At 38.9% G+C, this 21,642-nt stretch overlaps 1 protein-coding gene across 6 annotated transcripts in view; it reads right to left on the reverse strand.

Moving 5' to 3' along the window:
• The window catches only part of HECW2 (HECT, C2 and WW domain containing E3 ubiquitin protein ligase 2), a 149,347-nt gene that overhangs the window by 19,628 nt on the left and 108,077 nt on the right, over window positions 1-21,642 (reverse strand). For all 6 annotated transcript variants that reach the window (XM_064717670.1, XM_064717671.1, XM_064717673.1 and 3 more), the window contains 8 exons: window positions 20,393-20,527; window positions 17,511-17,613; window positions 16,363-16,459; window positions 12,808-12,891; window positions 10,927-11,036; window positions 7,356-7,476; window positions 5,244-5,357; window positions 1,596-1,748 (listed from right to left, as the gene is read on the reverse strand). In XM_064717670.1, the coding sequence (XP_064573740.1) occupies window positions 1,596-1,748; window positions 5,244-5,357; window positions 7,356-7,476; window positions 10,927-11,036; window positions 12,808-12,891; window positions 16,363-16,459; window positions 17,511-17,613; window positions 20,393-20,527 (917 nt within the window). The remainder of the gene's footprint in view (window positions 1-1,595; window positions 1,749-5,243; window positions 5,358-7,355; window positions 7,477-10,926; window positions 11,037-12,807; window positions 12,892-16,362; window positions 16,460-17,510; window positions 17,614-20,392; window positions 20,528-21,642) is intronic.

The raw sequence follows: 21,642 nt of genomic DNA on the forward strand, positions 1-21,642 counted from the left end.
TTCCTACTTACAGGAGCGCCTTACTCCCTCTTCTGACTGTGCTTAAGGAGTTCTCTGTATATTTTCACAAACAGTGCCAGAAAGTTTTTTATGTATTGCAGTGCTCTCCAGTCCTATGTCAACAGGATCTAAATCTCCTTCTCTCACCTCTTTCTTCCCTTATTATCTTTATTTTGTTGGGTGTGTAAGGAGGAAGTTTGCCAGCATTGAGAACAAATGGCAGCAACCTTGAAATAGGAGGGTCTTTGCAAATATTCCCATGAGAATCAAGATTCATTGTGAAAGCTCTTCCACAATTCTAGAACTGGATTAAAGCCTAGTGTTTGTTTTCAAAGTAAATGTTTCTTGAACTTTCTGTTTATGCATCCTTAACAACATTTTTATTGGAAAAAATTAGGGCTTTATGATACCTGCTTGCACAATGTTTGTAAGATGAGGATGTGACATGCAGAGCCTTCCCCTTCCCATGCATAAACTGCTTGTCACAGCTGCATTTTCTGAATTCCCCCTGGGGCTGTACAAAACCAGCACTCTCTGAAAGAGATAGGGGTCATGCCTCCTTCATTCCCCAGGTCTCTGGCCCAGCACTGCAAAAGCCAGGGATGAATAAAAAACATTGGCAGAAGCTGCACAGCACATAAGGGTTTTCTGTCACCTCTGTGCCAGGCTGGTCTGCCTTTCCAATAGAGACTTGAAGTACTGGAGTTCAACAGGCAGGTTGCTTCCACCAACTGAACTACCACCCAGTTAAATTTTCTTTTCATTTGTAAAATTAGTAATGAGATTCCCCTCTGATACTCATTCTTCGTAACTGGCCTTCAAAAAATAAGAACCCAGTGCACATCTGTCCTACAGAGATGAGCAGTTGTCATTCCACTATTAATGTAATCCAACTACTTACACAGCAGAATTCTCTGTTAATAGTCACAGCACAGCTTTACAGATTTATGGTGATGCCATGGCTTAAATCAACTGAGAGTGATTTAAACTGGCTTATAATTGTTAAAATAGGATTATGCAAAAATCCTCGATAACTATTTCAGAAGCAGAGGTAAATGTACAGACTGTTTCAAAGCTGTGTGATCAGCAGCCTCCTCCCTACCCCCAATTAAGATATCACCACAGATTTCCTTCCAATATGTATGCTGGGGGTTTTCCACTGAGGTAATCTCTGCACTCTTTAGGAAGATTCAAACAAATTACATATAGTAATACATGCCTGAAACCTCCCTTCATCTCCTTAGCTGACAGAAAGTCAATGTGTTGCTATTTTTTCTTGTTTTTTCTAATACACAAGAGGTTAATATTGCTTTCATGAAATGACTACTAATGTACAAGAAATGCAGGGAGCTGTGTCGTGAGACAATCCCATGATACATGTTCCAAATCATAATTTTGCTGACCTTGTGAGAAATAAGATCATTTAAAAACCACAAGAGAAACCAAAATCAGGGAAGTCTAAAGAAATGCAATTATTTTGCTGCAGGTTGCAAAGATCAGATTCTGTGTTACATGTCTGAGCAGATTTGAGCAGTTGTTCTACAAGTGGGAATAACAGAAAATGTATGTGAAAAACAAAAGAAAAGAATTCTTACCACTCATGGTGATTGTCTACAAATGCAGACATGGGACTTATTTGTACTGTGTAGGTATCGTTGGCTGAATATTCAAACAAACCATAATATGGATTGAAGAGCTCCCTGGACACCAGGAAAAAAAACTCTCTTGATGGTCCACTGTAGTCCAACCTTTAAAGAGAAACCTGACATTACTATCAAGTAAGACCCTTTTTTTTTAATCTACATTCCTTACATTATATTTTGAATAAAATTTCGTAAGATTTTAACCAAAACCCTTATCCGTGCATATTGCCTAATGCCAAAGTATGTGGAACTCTCAAGGGACTATTCTAAAATGGAATGGCTTGGAGGACTGGAATGAAGTTCTCCATGTGGGCTGCACTCAGAAAAAAATCTTTGGCTCCAGCTGCAGTGGCCTCTGCCACAGGAATATAACCAAATAATTGGGGGTGGGGAGGAGGAAAATCATGAAAAGAGCCAAAATCAGACTTATCTGCATCTGACAAATTAACAATGAAAATAAACAATGGTCATATTTTGTCTTTGCAGACTGCAACCATAGGACAATTGGAGGGATAATATTTGTGTTGTCCCTAGCAATATAATCTGAGATTACTTCAGTGATTTATGTTTCTTGGTCTAAATTTTCTTGTCTGTCTTCCAAACTTGAGTGCATTTAAATGTCTTTTGGAGAGTGCACTTCCTTTGTTGGGCTTTTTTTATTTGTTGTTTTCTACTTTTTTTCCCCATTTCAAGATTCCAGTACTAATGAATCTAAATAACCCCTTCTTCCTGAATGATAAACAAACTCATTGCTGACAATGCACTGAGACTGAATTGTGACATTACTCTGCAGGTCACCAGTGAAATGAGTTAGGTATAATATTAATGCTCTATTAGAATTTGAAAACAGAAAACTAGTTTTCCAGTGGGGAGCAGAGAATATTATAATCCTAACAAAAAGAAAGATACATTTTTTATAGATAAAAGATTTAATATTTGACTCAAGTACTACTACGATGCACAGACACAGGTACCACAGAGAAGGTCAGCTTTCACAAAAAACTCCTACTACAAATGTTTTGGCTCACAGACTTTTACTGAAGACAACCACAAATGAGAGTTTGTTTTTGAGGACGAAGTTGTCAGGAAAGTAAAGGCGAGGTGCTGTTATCAAGCTGAGGACAAACCCTCTTCCCTCAGCTGAATAAAAACATTTTCCCTTCAGTCACTTGGAATGATTTCACTTCTGTTAAGCTTCAGCAGTGAAGTACTGAAACAGATCCTTACCCTGGCAAGAAGGGGTAGATTCCATCAACAAATTAGAGAGGAAAAAATCAAAAATGGTTTGACACCATGGACAACTGCTGGATCTTAATCTTGGCACAAATACCAAGATCAAGCAAAGGGTCGTCTGCAAGATTCCTGCAAACTTCTGGGATAATCAGACACACTAAGAAATCCTGAGATAGACAGGAAACTGTGTGCTTGACTATCAGGCACTTCATACAGCTCCCTCTGTATGCAGTTACTGTGAGTCATGTTAAATAAATCAATCATGAGAGTCCTGCACTGCCAGTCAGATTTATCCTACAATTAAAGGCTTGGCACAAGGGTGAGAAAACTTCATACGAGAGGTATGCAACCACACAACAGCTGCAACTGTGGGGCATTTGGATATTCAGGAGAGTAATATGTTGTTGGCAACATGACTCATGTCTCCTAGGAACCACCATTAATATTTCAGATTTACCACACTTAAATGCAAAGCAGCTTCTCCTAGTAGTTCAAAGAACTCAGGAAAAACAAGGAACCATATTTTTTGTATTTAATTTTTTGTAATTTATTACCAAAATGAATGAGTGTATAAAAACCATTAAATGAGCATCACAATTGATAAGTATAGAAGTTACTAAAACGTTGTATTATGTAATTATTTCCTTACCCATTACTTTATGACTTATGTCTCTTTACCAAGAGCAAAAGAAATGCAAAAGTAAACTCCTACTTACACTGTTAAAAAAGGAGGAGCAAATAGGAAACAATTAACTTTCAGTATTTCTCCTCTCCTCCACCCTGACCTGTCTTTCTTCACCTGGCCAAATGAAGAGTTGGATGTGATACATATCCTTGCACCATCTCTGATGAAACAATACTGTTTGCACACATCCTTTCTTCATTATAAATACAGATGTGCAAATAAAGGACTGACGTCATTTTAATTTGTCTTTGCTCCTAATGAACTGATTCTTTTCCATTAAGGCTAGAGTCTCATGTAAAGCTGGATACAATGGGGACAGGAGGCGTCACCCCCATTTCCAGGTCACTCCTCATGCTGCTGAATGGTGAAATGCAAAATTCTGACATCTGATGAAAGGAAATGGTGTATCTGGATCAATCTCTATCTCATGTATGATTTAAAGAATTTCCCTTTCATTTTTAAATCTGATTTGAGGCTGTAGCTGTGAAAGTAAAGGCTGGTAGGGGCTGAGAAAGCAGGCCTTGCTCCTGCATCCCCACCCTCCTTTGTCAATACAGCATAATCTCATTGTGCACCAGCCTTGCCATTCCAGTTCTGACTTTTTCCTCAGACAGCATGGTAATATTATTTATATGAACAAGTCCACACTTGGCTCTCAGCTGTTAACATTATTTTAAGACTTCACTGGATCTTTATTAACACCAAGTGCTCCAGGGTGAATTTTAAACAAACAGTAGGATTTAGAGGTTTTCAAAGACATATTAATTTTATCTAATCTTGTAGGAGATGTTTCTATTACAACTTTGCATTTTAAAGACTCACACATTGCATGGCAATAGCCCACACTACAGCATTCCAAGTGCTGTGCTGCAGTTGTCTGAATATCATGGAATAAAAGTTTGAATATTTATAAACATATTCATGAACCATTTCAACAACAGACAAGTGGGCTTCAAGGCCTGCCAAAGGGGGCACAAATCAAGAGACAAAAGCAGCAAATAGTACATTGTTTCAGTTTCACTTGCAAAGTAAATCTAACCACACGTTGCTTTGCAAAGCACATCTCACAACCTGTAACACATTAGACTTTCATTAGACACAGACTGAGCATTCTCTGAATATGACTTTGAAGCGTGGGGAATATTTGGGGTTTTTTAACAACTGGCAACAGCCCAGTTGCTTTTATTTGTGATGTAGGCCCTGGCCTGAAGAGGCAGTGAGCACCTTCTGTAGTACTGAGGGCTTTCTGCTCCCTCCCATTGTCTCAGACAGGGCTAAATCAAGAACTGAGCCCATAGCCTACACTGAAAGCACACTCCCTCCAACAAATGGCAGCTGTCTTTTGGTAAGCCCTGGAGACACAACAGCACTGAGAGAAAAGAAATATGAATAACACAAGAAAGCTGTTTGGTTTTTAATTTGCTTTCCCAGCAGCATTCTGAAACACATACCAACTACTGGGAAAATTCACATAAGCATTCACATTACTTCTGCAAAGGCAGGATATGTTACATTGCAAAATGCTTAAGAAGCCATCTTGAACAGCTGTATGTTCTAGACTTGTGTATGTGGCATTTCCTGACCACAGTTGTTCCTCTTTTCTCTCTAGATAGCAATCTGGTGAGAGAGGAGCTGCAAGACACTGTGTTCTCAGACCACAAATACTTCCCTGTTTTACTCACCCTTCTTCCCCAACAAACGTGACATAGAGTTTATTCCTCTGCAGGTCTTTTCTTGAGTAGCCCATGATCTGGTTAAAGGCATCTTCTAACAAGTGATCTCTCCTGATGATTAATCTGAAGGGCAAAAGTATTTTGAAACAGCAATTTGTGAACATGAACCACATCTGAAAACAACTATTTACACAGCAGGATAATAACCCAGGTCATTTCAGAGATACCCGTTTCTGCTGGATAATTTTATTCAGATCAGGAAGCTCCTGTTCTTCTCCATTCCCTCCCTTATGTTTCAATAAAATGTCCCTTGTACATTGCACATAGAAGAGTAGTTTTGTTTTGTCTACCTTGGTCCTTCCTTAAAGTCTTAAGCAGAAAGGTCCTAAAGCTGGCATTTTCATTAAGTCTGAAATCCTTTTGTAAAGCTGGGCCCCTAAGTGAGTTTAACTGTGAGCAAGAGTCTCATCTTTTCTGTAAAAATCAGCCTCTTAACACAGAAAAAGATAAAACCATGGAAAATCACAGTATGGTAAACCCAGAAACACACATCTCTACATTATCCTTGAGTGTGTGATGGTACAAAAAGTCCAGAAGAAATGGCAATTATTTGTACATAACCCAACTTAAGCATCACATGCGAAAACGTAATGTACCTTCTGAAAGAAAAATTGTGAAAATGAGGAAGTGTTATAAAGATCTAAAATAAGAGGTGAAAGAATCCTCCTTACTTAAACATTTTATCCTCTGCCAAAAAAATGTGTTTAATTAGTTTCCTGAGACTTCACTTGCTCTGTATTCAAACACTGCCTGCTGTGTGTGCCCCTCAGCCAGCAGCTGCAGGAAGGCAGCTGAACCCACCGCAGCTCCTGCAAAGCCGCTGTGGCCCTGCAGAGCCCAGTGACTGCATGGAGCCACCCAGCCAAGCACATGCAAGGGGAGAGCCTGGAGCTGAGCAGGCACCTGGGCAAAGAGGGGACCCAGGCAGCAGCAGAGCTGTGCTGGGCCCTGCTTTGAACAGGTCAGAGCTGTTGCCTGGGAAAGCAACCCAGAGAAAACTTCCATTCACATGTCAAACTACAGCTTAAAAATCCACAGTGTGATGGCAAATAGGTCAGGGGAAAAAAGGGTGTAAGAAATGGAACAGATCATTACAAGGAGCAAATGCTCCCCACCAGTTATTTGCCCAAGCATTCAGGACAAAGCTTTCATAGATAAGGCTTTAACTGTTTATGATTTCATTACATTCTAGGCAGACATTGCTCAGCCTTTGCCTCTTAAGGCCTAAACAATAGCATTTTAATCCCATTTCATTTTTGCAAAACTTGTAACAAGCTCACATGAATGAAGTCTGAGCTTTGCACAGATTTCTGCAAAATAAGAGAAGTGACTGGCTGAAGGAAATTTAAACAAAAAATAGAAAACCCCTTTTTTATAATAGAGGAAATGATTAAATCATGTTCTAGTGCCTCATGGCTATGAGTTTGATAACTGGCACAAGACCTGGTAATTTACAAAATTTTGAAAGTATCTTGTGAGAACAATTCTTATATATAACAGCACATAATCACATGATTAGCTAATAAATGAAGAAGGGAAGACCTCACTCCAAGTATTCTACCATTCTGAGTTCTAAAATAAAAATACTACCAGTTTTTTTAAGGCAATCTTTAGAGTTTAACAACATTTAATATATGAATCCTCTTTACTAAAGAGGACTGTGGTATCAGAACAGACAATGATGTACAAAAGATATGTCTCTGTAATGTTTTTTTTAGTGGAAAAAGATATGAGAAAATATAACTGTTTATATCGTAATGGAAGAATTCAGATGCCTCCTGTTCTGCAGGCCTCTTCCCAAAGCTCTTTTTGGCACCATATTGTAATATTGTCTGTACAAAAACATAGTTGGAGGAAGCACAGAGGTGCTCAGAACTTGCTGTACCCTCTGCTATGAATCACATGCTGGCATTAAGTCTTTTATTACAGGTTTTCTATTCCCAGAAATGCCTGGGTAACCGTAACATCTGCATTCCTTCTAATGGGAAGAAGCTTGCAGATGTGCAAGGCAAGGCAAGCTGCCTGAAAAGAAATCCAGTTTCACGAGATGCTTCAACCTACTTCAATTTCCCTGGGCCTTGTCCATATCCTTTAGTCTCCAACTTCCTGTAGAAGTTCCTCAGCTTGGCTTCAAAGTCTCTTTTGTATGGAGCTGGAGCTCGGGCGTTGGCACGCTGAGTACCTGCAGGGCGCAACAGGCACAGAATGAGCTGTGTGACACCAACTGATGGATGTCCCATCTGCTCCTGGAAAGACTCCTTCATAGCAAGAGATATGCATGGTATGTGTTTGGTTTAGTCACCTCCATAAAGAGTAAAAGCTGCATATCCTCAAATCTGCTCTGCATCCAAGACTTTTTGGTTGCTCACTTCCAAGAGTATCATCTTTCAAAAGTAAATCTTAAAAGAGCAAATCCAGGTCAATGCAAAAGATGGATTTTAAAAACAATGAAGCAACTAGAAAGACTTTACTTTCTGTTTTTCAGCTACACTTTATGTCTTACCTTTATGATAGTTCATACAATAAATGTTCTGTTCTGGTTTTAATATTATCAGGAAAACAACAACTCAGAAATGAAGTAAAAATAGGCTGAACTCTGCATTGCCCATGATGACTACACCAAGAGGAAGAAGGGAAATATTTAGAAATTCCTTAGTGAAAGATTTTCCCTGGGGAAGTAACAAGGAAGAAAAATATAGGAAGAATGGAAAGACTACCAAATTTAATTTTGTGGAACTTCTAATCTGTGGCTGCAGAAACATACATGATGATCACGTAAGGGAATTTAATTTTGAAAAACTGGTTTTGAGGGTCAATTTCTTAAAACCAAGAAGAGGTGAGATCTGTACACCAAAAAAAAAAAAAAAAAAAGGCATACCCTACAACTGCATGGAGAGTGTATACAAATCAGGTGTTTAGTCTCATCTATTGGCCATCATTAGGACTTCCACTGCCTCCCTGGATAAATGACTTCCACTGCTTTGATTGTGAGGCAGGGTGACAAGGAGGCAATTAAACTCCTTCTCTGCATGGCTGTGTAGACATCCCAAAAAAATCTGGACGATGTTTAAAATTTTTCATGCCCTAAAATACACATAAGTTGCCAACTACTTCTCTGGAACTAGTGGTCACCTGTAAAGCACCGAAAGCACAAATGAACAGTTTAGCAGCACTGTTCTGCAGAGTTCTGTCTTTTACCTCAGTTCCTCATGCAAGTTTGCTTGTGGCTGCCTGCATGAAGCTAAGCCAATACAGAAACATTGAATGCTACTGAGGGGAAGGCATGTGAACGTAAGGTTTCAGGTAAAACAAGAGAGGAGGTGCATCCGCTCAGCCTGTGGGCAGAGAAGGGGAAGGAGAGCAGCCACAAAGCCCATGGGTCTGACTGAAACGGCGACAGCACATCCTGCGGAAGTGGGGGCTGGAAGGAGCTGCAGAGTCTATCTCTGCACAGATCAGAGACAGCCAGTGCGCTCACTATGCTGAATGCTATTTAACAGGTCTTTAAAAGACCTGTCCGACCAGAAACGCACTTGGCACTTGTTCCAGGCTTCAAGTGAAGTGTGGGAGGATAGTAAATATCATGGAATCTGCAGGGCTCCAAAAGGAACACGAAGGATCCCTCTGAAAACACAGACCGTGGTCATTGATTCTTCTATAGTGGTTTTTCTCTTTTAGAGGAAAAGAGGAAAACCAAGAGCTTCTAAAGGTACACTGAGCTGAAATGTCCTGAAAACTTACAGAAACAGTAAACAAGCCTTTTAACTATTGGCCTTTTCCCTCTCTTGTTTGTTTTGCTTTGGGTTAAACTATGTAAAAAATGCAGTCACCAGAAAAGGCAACAAAAATATACTTTAATGTTAACCCCTCAAGGAAGCTATATTTTTTTGAAGGGTACCACAAAACATGAATCTGATAACACATTACTTCATGGTTCAGAGATCAGCATCATAAAATTCTGTCAGCACATGACAAGTTCCTCACTGCAAATCAGATGCATATGCCAAGAAATTCCTGGGCAATTATAGTGATTACTTCCGCCTTGGGAACAAAAGATGCTAATGGAAGAGCTAAAACCACCAGAGATGTGATAATCATACTTGATTTTCAAAGAGCTTATATTCTGAAGCAGATATAAAGAGTAGCTTCATGACTATTCATCTTTTCCAAAACAGAAAGTACAAGTGATTGTGACTGATCTGAACAATGGATCCTTAACACCCCACCTCGTGCAGTGCAGCACAGCCAGCTTAGCTGATGAGAAAAAACAGAGCCTCCACAGAAACATGGGCTATTTACAATTTCTCATCAAAAAAGTCATTTGTACACCAACACAAACATGCATGCTTGCAGACGGACAGGGAGATTCAATGGTCTCTCTATATTTTTCTATGAGCCAGAAGAGAGATTACAATTTTAGGGAGAATGAGACTAAACCCATCACTGTTCCTTCTCTACTGTCTGCTGTACTGTGAGTAAATGAGAATATCACATGTAAAAGACTGAGCGTATTTTGAAATTACTTTGTTGGAATGAAACTATGCCCAGCATGCTTTGGTGCACATACCAGTGATTAAGAAATCTTAACTCTGGAAGCCAAAATTGGTTTTATTTGTAAAAGACTGCCAGGTTTGCAGTTGGAAGTAAGATGCATACATGCAGATCATTCCCTTCTTGTCAATACAGGGAAACAGTTATATCTAAACCATATACATACTGAAAGTATTAATAAATGTGAATACTGTATTTCACTGCTTCACAGAAAGCCAAAGATCATTAAAGTCTTCAGATAGTTTCTTCAGAGAGATCTTACAGAGGTCCTTTGTCCAACAGCAGGAAAAGCTACCACATGTTTATGAATGCATTTAATTTGATTCCATGAAAAGGCAAAGCTTTTTGTTACTGAGGACTGGGAAATGCCCATAAAAATCACAGTTCTTTTTCTGATAAAAACTTCTTGCTGTCTGGAACTATCTAGAGTTGCTTACACTCTAAATGTTCTCTATTTATCTATACTTTTGTTATCAAATTTGTAGAAATCCCCTTAAGTCACTTCTGATTTATCTGTTATCGTGAGGAAACTAAGCATAGCAACATCTATCAACATGGCTTTCAAATGGAATTTGTCATACTTGCAATAATTTAGTTCTAATCTGCAACTCAGAATCTGAAATATCAGTCTCCTTCCATTCTGACATGAATATTCAGACAGCTGGAGTATGCTGGAGTATGTTTTCAACTTGTGTTAAAGTATAACAAGCTGGCCTTTATACATAAAATTGGCCCTAACTTCCCCGCAGCCCCATTACATTGCCAGTTTAATGTACAGCTATTAGATCCATGCTTTAAATCTCCAGGCATCAGGATGCTGGCATGAGCAGTCACTTAGTTGTTTCACAGCAACGAGAAACAAGTCTGCATGTTTTTTTACAAGTCAGAACAAAATCACAACCCCTCAAATTGCAATACACCCAGCAAAACATCTTGTGAGCCAAGGCAAAGGTTCAAGTCTGACAGTCAAATGCAATTGGACTTGCTGACTTTGCTCAAAAATAGTTCTAGATCTTTGTCTTATCAAGGATGAGAAGTGGTTTCATGGAGGCCCTGCAGAAGCTTTGCCTGAGCAATGTACCTGGAGAGTTCTGAGGTGAAGACACCGGCGAGCCCCGCGGGGACTGGCAATAGCTGGGATGAAGTAAGGCATGTGGCGGCACATATGACATTATCTCCTCCTCAAACAAGCTGGCAAAAAGGAGCAAAGGAGAAAGAACATGTTTATTTGAATAAATAGCAGGTTTCACTTTCTAGGGATAAATCTCTAGTTATTAACCTGTTTTCTTTGATAGTCACCTATTTTCACTGTGCACACTTTAAGTGCTACAAAGTATTTTATTACCATTTCCTCAAGCAGATTTTGAAAGTACTAGAAAGCAATAACTGCTATTTGGGTATTTCCTCTCAAGGTTAAAATATAGTTAATCAGCCTTGAAAATTCATGGGCCACTCTCTCTTTTTTTTTTTTTTTTTGAAATGTTCTCATTACAAAGGGGTCAATAACCTTACTCAGAAACATTCTAAGCCTCCAGGATTAAGAATCACATCTGAACTTGTTAAGTGTATTGACTGGTAAGCTTGTTAGCACAACGTTTTATGTTTAATAACAGTCCTGCTGAACCAGGAATCACATCTAGCATGTTCAAGCTCAGTTACTTCATGCTTCATCTATTATTGATACACAACTTTTTAAGTGAAAAAACTCAAACATTTTGCAGCCTAATCACTGCTTCTGTGCGTGTCTGTGTCTGTCTGTGTGTATGTATATATGCATATATATATATTAAAATTTCAGTCTTTTCCCAAATTTGACAAGGAAATTCAAAAAGGGACAGCATATCTAATGTCAAAATGGATCTGGTATCAAAAGGTATTTTGAATGTGAAACATGACACAAATAAACTGTTGCAATAGTATGTAAAAATCACTTTCAAAAACTGAGCTACAGAAAGAACTGTAAACCAGACTTATACTATCCAATGCAATGAAAACAATGTTCAAATAAAAGATGTTTTTTACTAAGTCTGCTCACCAAACAAATACCTAGAGTTTTTAACGTGGACTTTTCTGAAACGGGTCCTTTCTGACAGTTCTTTTTGCAATTATGGTCATGTGAGGTTTTCCTCCAAGTTACACATCTTAAGAAGTTTTTTTAAGAAACAATATTTACATTTCAAAAAGGTCCAAGCATAGATTTAAAATTAGATTTTTTTAATAGCTGTAGTAACTAGGAGATTTAGGGACCAGAAAGGATTATCATTATGCAACCTGGCCTCAAAATACAACTGCTAATGGCAATTCTATTTCACTAGATTCCATGTTAAAGGTACCCATGAACTTCTTGATGCATTTTTACAGTAGATGAGAGCACAGTATCAAGATAAAAGGGTTTAATTTTAGCAAAAAATCTGCCTGATTTTTCGAATTAATAGCTTAAATGAAAAGTAGTAAAGAATCAGCTTCCCCTTTTCTGAAGTCTAAGAATATTGCCTTTACTAAAGGGGACAATGCTTGACAGCACAGTGAAGAGGCAAGAAAGATAGTAAGTAATAAAAAGACCTCTCAAGTATGTGCCTTTACAAACAGGCACTTCCCAAAGCACAGAACTAAACAGATGCAGTCTAAAAGTAGCACAAGGCTCATTGATGAATAAAGGTCTGAGCTGTACCACCTTTCTAAGCATCAGGGCTGGATGCAACAGGACAATTAAAGGTGGTCTGGGCAAACCCACAGGAATCACAAGTAGCTGAAGGTTGCACTTGACAAGTGTGACCTGCAACTACCATCTAGAACTGAACATGATGAAAATAAAACCTGAGCCTTGCGCTCTCCCAGCTGCAACTCCAGGGAGGGAAAGGGAAACAATCAGGTGACACCATCAGCCCACACTGCTCCCTGGAAGCTCCTGAGCAGCTGCCACAGGGTGTTCCACATGTGCTTGGGCAGCAGCAGTGCCTACCTGAGTAACATGACAAGGTCTGCATCACTGGATAAACGCACCAGCCCAGGTGTTCCCTCTGTACGGATGAACTGGATCTTCTCCCTGTGTGAGCAAAAACAGGCTTTCAAAGCACCTTTTGCAAATAAGGCATCAATGTGTACCACAGCAACGAGTACAGAGTATATCAGAAATCTCTGGGTTATGGTTTTCTCTACTGTTTTTTTCCCTGCCACACCAAGCCCATGTGAGCAGTAAAATACTACAGCCAAAAAGTTAATTTGCTCTGAGGAAGGATGCTCCCATTGCCCTCATCTCTTGAATGCTCGTGTGCTCATGCTCTTGGAGGGTAGTCACCCAAAATGTAAAAAAAAAAAAAAAAAAAATCAATTCCTCAAACTCACACTCAAGTCCATGTCTCTGAATTCAAAGTAGGAGGCTGAACTCTTTAAAGAGTTCACTGTCTCTTCTGAATCTCTGTACAAACGCAAGCCATACATTACAATGCATACTTGTGATTTTAAATCCAGTGTTTTCATACCACACTGCATTTAAGATGCCTTCCAGTAAAAAAACCTGCAGTATTTCTCCCCTGTTCTTCATCTAAGCACATACCCTTTCTCCTAGACCCATTTTGGTGACTGTGGAATCTATGCATCCTAAATTCTGAGCATGGTAACACACATAATTTTAGGTTCTATACTGAATATAATTCCTTGAATTCTTATTACTTTTCTCTGCAGAGTCTTTCCCTGCATTCTGAAATACCAGTACATCCTTCATATTTTTTCTTTATCAGTATGAGAGATAAATTCTAATTTGGCTTTACACTTCTGGAGGAAAAGAAAACAAGAATCAAACCCATGTAGTAAAACCTAAACCTAGCCTCAAATCGAAAGGAGAAAACCCCCAAACAAACAGAAAAGACCTCTGTGTAAGAACAGCAGCATTAGCTCAGCTCACAGGTGTGTCTACCCCATGTCCTATTACCAACACTGACAAGAAGATCAAAAACACTCCATGCAATTGGCAGGGACATCTGGACACTTCCAGAGCCCACTTCATTTTACATTGGTGCCCAAATGACAAGGCTGGAGGAAATAAATGGTGGATTATAAAATATATCTCAGTGTTTGGTTGGCAGCAACACCAGAAACCAGAAGGGCATTTTCTGGGTTAACTAATATATGCAGCCTTCCAAATGATTGCAATGCATGACTTCTTGGGGTTACCAGTTACAGTTGTGATTTCAGTGATTTTTTTAAAATATATATGCCTTTTACCTTCCATAAAACTATAAATTATATTTAATGTATAACAGGTGCCTTTGCCTGAAGCCCTTTACATTATTTAGCAGCATCTCAGATTTATTTGCAGTAGCTTGGAAGAAGATTTAATCTTGGCAACATGCCTAACAAAGAAATGGGAAGTATAATGTTCTCACTCCACCATGAGACCTCTGAACAGCAATTTTCTACATGTAGTATACTTTCATTTAATATTTTAATAGACTCTCAACTTCTTATCTCTTCTTTCTCTAAGGTAATGAGAAATTATTTTAGACAGAAAATGTCAGAGATCTTTTCAAATTATCTTTGTCCTTTCCACTGGCCAAATACTGATTTTCCTCCTCGCCTATGTAATAATTGCAATAACATTAATAATAGGAATATTCAATATAATTATAATTTCATTTCAACTGCACCAAGGTCCTCAGAGGAAGAGATTACTGGCAGTTGTACTAATCGCTATTAAAAAAAAATACACAAAGAATTTATACTGAAGGATTTTAGTTAGGTCTTAATTTTTCAGGTGTTACAGCAATGTCCATGGAGTTGCTTAGTCTCTCGGTTGCTCTGTGTCAAATAGACATGGATTCCAATAATTTGCTAAGTCAGGGACTTAAAAAGGCTAACCAGGAAAAATAAAACTGGGATCTTTATAAAAATTTAAATCTTACTGAAGCATCAGTTCTAGCAGGATATAGGAGAAGTATAATGGAAAATAATTTACATTAATCAAATTGCTAACTTCAAATACTAAAATGAGAATGGAACCATTCAGCTTAAGAGAATGGCTTTTCTGACCAATCCCATTCAATGTAAAAAAAATTATGTTCATTAAAATCCTCAATCATTCTGCTGAGGAAAGTCAGTTAAGGCATATATCTTCAGTCTCCTTCCAAAGTAAATGTACAGAAGGACATATAATCTCAATCAAATTAGGAGGTACAGAAAATCCTCTGATATTTCATTTCTAATCTGAAACCCAACTTTTCTTGAAAAATCAAGTTTGTGGGAAATTATTCATCTGTAATCAGGAAGTAAGGTTCTTCTAGAAGCAGAATCGGGGAATACCAACAAGCCTTGTGAGCAATTTGAACTCTAATTTGTTAAAAAAACCCACAACACACATGAAGAAAATTGCACCGATTGCTATCAGACTGCAGGAAACCAAGCACCCTGGGAAAAAGAATATGAAGCAATGAAACTACAAGCAACCAGAAATTGTTTGTATGCTACTTCCCAGCAGATTTCAAACCAAGCCAGGTGGGAAAAACTTGCCTACAGTGATATGGGTACAAGTGGTTTGACATGCTGAGAACTGCAGATTTCTGCTGTATTTTCTAGAGAGCTTGTATTCTGCTAGTGTGTTGTTTCAGGTTTGGCAGCTAGGATTTCTTTAGGAGGTTAACCACGTCTTTAACACATCACAAACTTGTTATGCTACACATGGGGAAACTGCAAAATAGGGCAGCTTGCTGAATTTTGGGAACTTGCAGGACACAGAAGAAAAGGGATCACTAAGTAACACAGAACAGAAGAAAAATGAGTACCAGTGCTGGCTGCCATGCCAGCCAGTGTGGGCAGAACTCTGGAACACAGCACTGCACAGGAGAGACACTGCCAACAATCAAACCAAGTTTTTAAATGTAGTGTCCAAGGAAGAACAGATACATTCATTTCAGTTCTGGTCAATACTATCCAAGTTGCTGGTGTTTCCATTTCCAAGCCCAAAGATACAAGGGAGTTACAACAGCCACACAACAAAGATCATCCTTCCTCAGATCTTGTTGCACTGTGCAAAAATCTGTAGATGTACCATTTTGAAAATTTTGGAGAGACATAAAAAATTCTGATTGAGGTAAGATTATCTCCAGATGTCATGAGGCCAGGACAGCCTTTCTGTAAATGTGCTTTGCAAAGATAAGGACAAATCCAAATGCCATTCTGCCTCATGCTCCCAGCTGAATGAATGGGCACATTTGCTGTGCCATCCAGCTGTCTTGGCACATTAGGAAAACATCAGCAACTCTCTTATGTCAGTTGTTCCAAACATTTTCTTGTAGGTACCTTTATCTGATAATTAAACATTACCTCTGTTCTCTCCAACCTTGTCACAGTAGGCTGTTACACAGAAATATAGTGAAAAACTATTTCCCACAGCTTTATAAATATGTTTGAAGTCACCAGAAGTCTACATTCTGTTAAGTTCCACTGTTAATTAATGAAAGGAGCTAACCGTAATTAGCATTTTTACTGAAATGGGAATAGCAAACTTCACTAATTTTCTTACCTGAGTGAATGATTCCTGGTAAGATCTGGCTGGCGCTCTTGGAGAATTTCAAAGATATTGGGCTGCCGCAGAAATGCAACTATCTTGTCATTGTAAGCTGAAAGCATTCACAAAAATATCAAGCTGAAACAAGGAGATCCCAAAACAAAGGATGACATTCCTTTTGAGTCTCCAACAATAATGACACACTTCACCTTCACAGTTTTAAGTTTAGAAGTATTGGGATGATACTTCTGTATCAACCCAATAGTGTAAGGCTACCAATTCTATTGTCTTTTAAGGAACACATTTCTTATGATTATGAACCAGATCTCATTGTGACATATCCTTTCCAAACAGAATAACATAACAGAATTATGCTAACAGCTATAATTCTGTTAGCAATTTCTATAATATATTTCAGCACTCACACTCTTAGCTAAGGTCAAACCAGAAGAGTTATTGTTAGTACAAAATTGCAGGGACCTTGGTTTTCACTGCATCTATTCTCAAACATTAAGCAGCCATTGGAAACACCCCTATCAAATCCTCATTAATGGCTGAACCAGTGAAGTATGCACATCATGTCCATGGCAAGGGGGAGCATTTAAATGGGTAGAGGTTTTCAAGTAAACATGCCACAGTACAAAGAGCCAGTCAGAGTTAATCAGATTAATTTATCTTGATTTAACACAATGTGACAGCTGTTAGATTTAACAAGCTACATTCTGTACGTGGTGGCACAGAAGTCAGTAACTCTGTGTGTTTGTAACTGAGAACAGAAGTTAAGCTAATGGCTAATTCCAAGCTGATTAACACTTCCTGTAATCTTGCCAAAATAGATGCTTACAAGTTGTGGGAAAAAAAAAAGTTTAAAATCTCTGGGAATACATGGAGTCCAATTGGATCCAATCTGACTCCCTGGCTTCAGTTCATCCTGTGAGCACATGAGTATGTGAGCTAGAAAGGTAAAATACATCACTTATTTGGTTCTGCACACTTCTAGCTCTGAAAGTTCCAACTGAACAGTAGGGAAATGAAAATGGACAGAAGGATCATAACAAATGGCAACTTCCAGCCATCCCAAATAAATGGAAACCCCTGCAGTGCACACTGCCATGGCCCCTAAGTGATGGAGAACTCTGAGCAGAGGCTGGATGCTGACATACCCACTGGAACCACATCCTGGTACTGAGCTCTGCTGACTGTGTTAAATGTGCTGGATGGTCTTGGCAAAACAGGGGGTCCTGAATGGCGGGAGTCCTCTCCGACCTGAAAACATGCAAGCAACCACAGTGAGTGTCTCTGTGCCAGCACAAGCACTCAGGTACACAACAGTGAGAATTTATATGGCTTAGAACCAAGCACATGCATCAAGGCTTTGCTTGATCCCCAGTAACCACTGCAGCAGGAAGCAGCTGTGCTGCTAGGACAGGTACTAGCAAAACATTATTTAGCATATTGAACCTATAAATAGAAATAATCAAAACTAATACAAAATTTACTGTATTTTTAAACAGTCCCATTCTGAAAAGAGACCCAAAAATACAACAACTGGGATACCTTTTTGGATTTTGTAATTTAATTTTGTCTTTTGTAATTAGTGGACATCTTTATCTACATGAAACATGCTGGAAACCAAATTCTGCTCCTCCATTAGCACCTCTATTACTTCTGTGCATGAATGCAGTTTCCCTAAATTTGAAGTGGAAAGAAGTTTGTGGCTGAAGCCTCAAAGGAGAATAAAGAAGTGAGTTCACATTCAGGCATGGCAAACAAGTCCAAAATTGGTAAAAACATGGCTCCTAGAGTAATTCAGAAACACTGATCTGTTTTTCTTGTATTCACCTTCTGGACTTAAAAAATTGCACGTGAAGAATTTTTAGGGTAGAACCACAATATAAAATTGTTCTTAGAGGCATTTGTCATGTTAGGGCAACTGCTGGGGCTGCCCTAACATCTGTGATTAACTGCATCATGAGGTTTCAGATGTTTCTCAGTATTCAGTATTTTATCTCTATAAAACATTTGGTCAACCTCTTTTTCATGCTGCTGGACCTCTTTGTTTACTTCTCCATTTATCTGCCTAAATGTAATGGTTAGCATTTGAACTGTACTCCCAAGCTTCAAAGATCTATAAAACATCTAACTGCAAAAGATCAAATAATTATAAAAAGTTGCTTTTGAATCCAATCTCTGAAATCACAAAGCAGCAAAAGTCCCAAGATATCTCCCAAGACCTTTTTGCTCTCTCATAATATTCTTTCAGAAAAATGTCGAATTATTTCCTGTTAGGCAATGTGCTGGAAAAGGAATGCCATTATTATTAGCTCCAGCTTCACACTGTAGTTCAGCTTTAGCTAAAAAGGCATTCCTTACACTGGTTCATGTTTGCTTTAGAGCATCTCTGTAAAAATTGGGTTACTGGCTTCAAAACATCAAAGTTCATGGCAAGTTAAAGCCAACGAAAGTATTTTGATTTTTTTTTCATTAAATACTCATCTTTTGCAATAATGTACAGTTCCTTTATGCAACAGTTTAAGACAGGGAAAAAATGCAAATATGCAATATGCAATACATAAGCCCTAAAGTGCAGAGGAAAAACTGGTGTTCAGGTTCATACATATGTAAAAAGAACATCATTCCATCATTAATACTAGAATGGTAATACTGTATGGAATTGCTATGCTTAAGATTCCTATCTGGAATTATACCTGGAATTCATTCAAGTAACAATTGTAACAATATCAAGGAAACACTTCTAAAATTGCATATAGAAACATGGTTAAAGAATTTCATGTATCTAGATGGAGTGACAAATTTTGACAGGCAAGCAGTACCATGTGTATGAAATACATATGATCATTTCTTGTTGGATAAACTATACTTGTTTTGCAGCAACTTCAGGAACATGGTTGGGACAAATACCTGTTTTAAGTGCAGAGCTACTGGATGCTGCTTAAAGAGTGATAATTTGGGTAGATACTGGGTAAAATCAAGGCAAAAAATTCTGCTGTGCTACAAATCAATCAAACAGAAATACTTGCTTTACCCCATTCAAGATCTAAATAGCTATATGAAGGTATACAGCTTCTTGCCTTATACACAAAATCACCAAACTGATGGAAAATGCTATTTAAAATCATTTGCAAAATATTCCTGACACTGGAGAGGAGCTGACTAAACCATGTTCACACAAGATGTGACAAGATATGCAGCCGGTGCTGTGGCACTCACTGCAGCTCAGTGGAAGCCCTGTTAGAGAAGTGGCAGACAAGATTCATGTTTGCTCTGAAACAGAGGCCTGGCAGACCTTCATCTGCCACAAGACTGAGCTAAGAAAAGGATAAATCAGATAATTTCTCTTGCTGTTCTGAATTGTACTATGTTTAATTGCTGGCATGGAATAGCCCTCTCCTAAAATGACAACCTACAGCCAACAGTATGGAAGTTTTTAAATAAAGTACAACTGAAGTCCAAGTCACTGCACATACACAAGGTTACAAGCAGAAAGAAGTGACAACAACACTTTGGGGACTGCCAGTGAAAATGGTGCATGACAACATAACAACAAAATAGTGTTTTCCATGTACTTCTGATCAGAAAAGTAGAGATTAAATGTAGATTCAAAGGCATATAGCAGTCTGATACAGGCTGTATGTGGTATGATTTTTTTACACTTCATGGGGCAGCTGCAGAACTAGATGTACAGTCACACATGCATCTTTTCCCCCCTGTTATTTTGCAGTTATGTATGAACACACTTGGCAGACAACACGCTAGACAATGCACATTTTGTCAGTGAAAGACTGGATACAGGAACCAGTAATCTGTAATCAGATGCTCTCCTGCGGTTAAGTGGGGTTACTGCGAATTCAAAATAAGAAAAACTGACGTTTGACATTTTTCCTCTGAACTCCTACATGTTAAAAGCAACAACAGCTAGTAGAAAAAACAGTGAATCCTTACAGATGACTGGTGCACTGTTATGGAAGGATCACGCACACGGAACGCCGTGAAAGGGGATGGAGGAGGCCCAGGCCGCACTCACCTCCCCAGCGCTGTGGCTGCGCTGCCGGGTCAGGTGCTGCCGATGGACCAGGGCGCTGGTGGGCCGGCTGCTCTGCAGGGGCAGCCGCGGGTCGATGAACGTCGTGGTGCGCGAGTTGTGGTCCACAAAGAAAGCCTGCAAAGGACACACGAGACAGAACTCATCAACACTGGTTTCATTCATTATGTCTGAGGTTAACGTCTGTTGGGGATCCGGGTTTCATTCCATCAGGTGGGGCTGTGGAAAATCTGTTACTGTGGCTTGCGTTTCCCTTCTGCAAAAGGAGGACAACACCTTTCCATCCCACCCAAAGGGATGAACTGTTTAATGCCTTACATTGTTCCTGTCTCTAAAGTCCTTTGAAATTCTCATCTGACAAGCATCAGAAGTGGGAAGCTTTATTATGACTGTCAAGAAGAGAAGACTTGAATATTTCATAAAAGTAATCCTGGTGTATTCTCCTTTTCATTCCCATATAAGCAGCTAAAAAGGCATAATTAAGTAGCAAACCCATTACCTTTTGTGAAGTATTTACCATATAATTATGAACACAATTGGCTGTATGTATGTCAAGTGTATGCTTGCATCCAGTGATGAACTATGATTACAGACCAAAAGGGATTTTTGCCGTATTTCTGCTACAATTATTCTAAGTTCATTGACCTTTTTTTAAAAATCAAAACAAAATGCAAAAAAAAACAAACCCTAAAGCACTTCCAGAACAAAAAAAAAGACCTCTGAAAGTCAAAAAGAAAGGTCGATGGCAACAAAAAAAATTAAATCAGGCAATTGATGAGAACAACCACATACTGGCCAGTCAACCATTTGCTGAAAACAAGGTCACAGGGACATGCATCCTGGGAAATTAAAGCCTTCTACAGTTCTACCCAATTTGAACCAAAAAGGTCTCTAAGCCCTGAAATTTATACTTTTTGTAGCACCAGTGTTGCACTTGGAAACCAGCACTGCTCTATTTCAACACACTCTGTGTTTTCTGTCACAATACTGGAAACATGTGGAAGTGGCAAAAAAACACCTCAGTTTTGAGCAGGAGAATTACAGGAAAGTGACATCTGGCTCGAGGAATCAAAAAATCTGGACCAGCAGAGTGTTGGTCAGGGACTGCAGGAGCCATTTCTGTGTTTGGCTACCAGTGAGGTACTTCAACCACAATTCCACAAACAAATTATTCCTGTGGTGTCAGCAAAAGCAACATTCTCATCTTTCCCTCTCCTGACCACTTGTTTCAT

The sequence above is a fragment of the Zonotrichia leucophrys genome, chromosome 7, assembly GCF_028769735.1.
Source record: "Zonotrichia leucophrys gambelii isolate GWCS_2022_RI chromosome 7, RI_Zleu_2.0, whole genome shotgun sequence".
NCBI classification, from domain to species: domain Eukaryota; kingdom Metazoa; phylum Chordata; class Aves; order Passeriformes; family Passerellidae; genus Zonotrichia; species Zonotrichia leucophrys.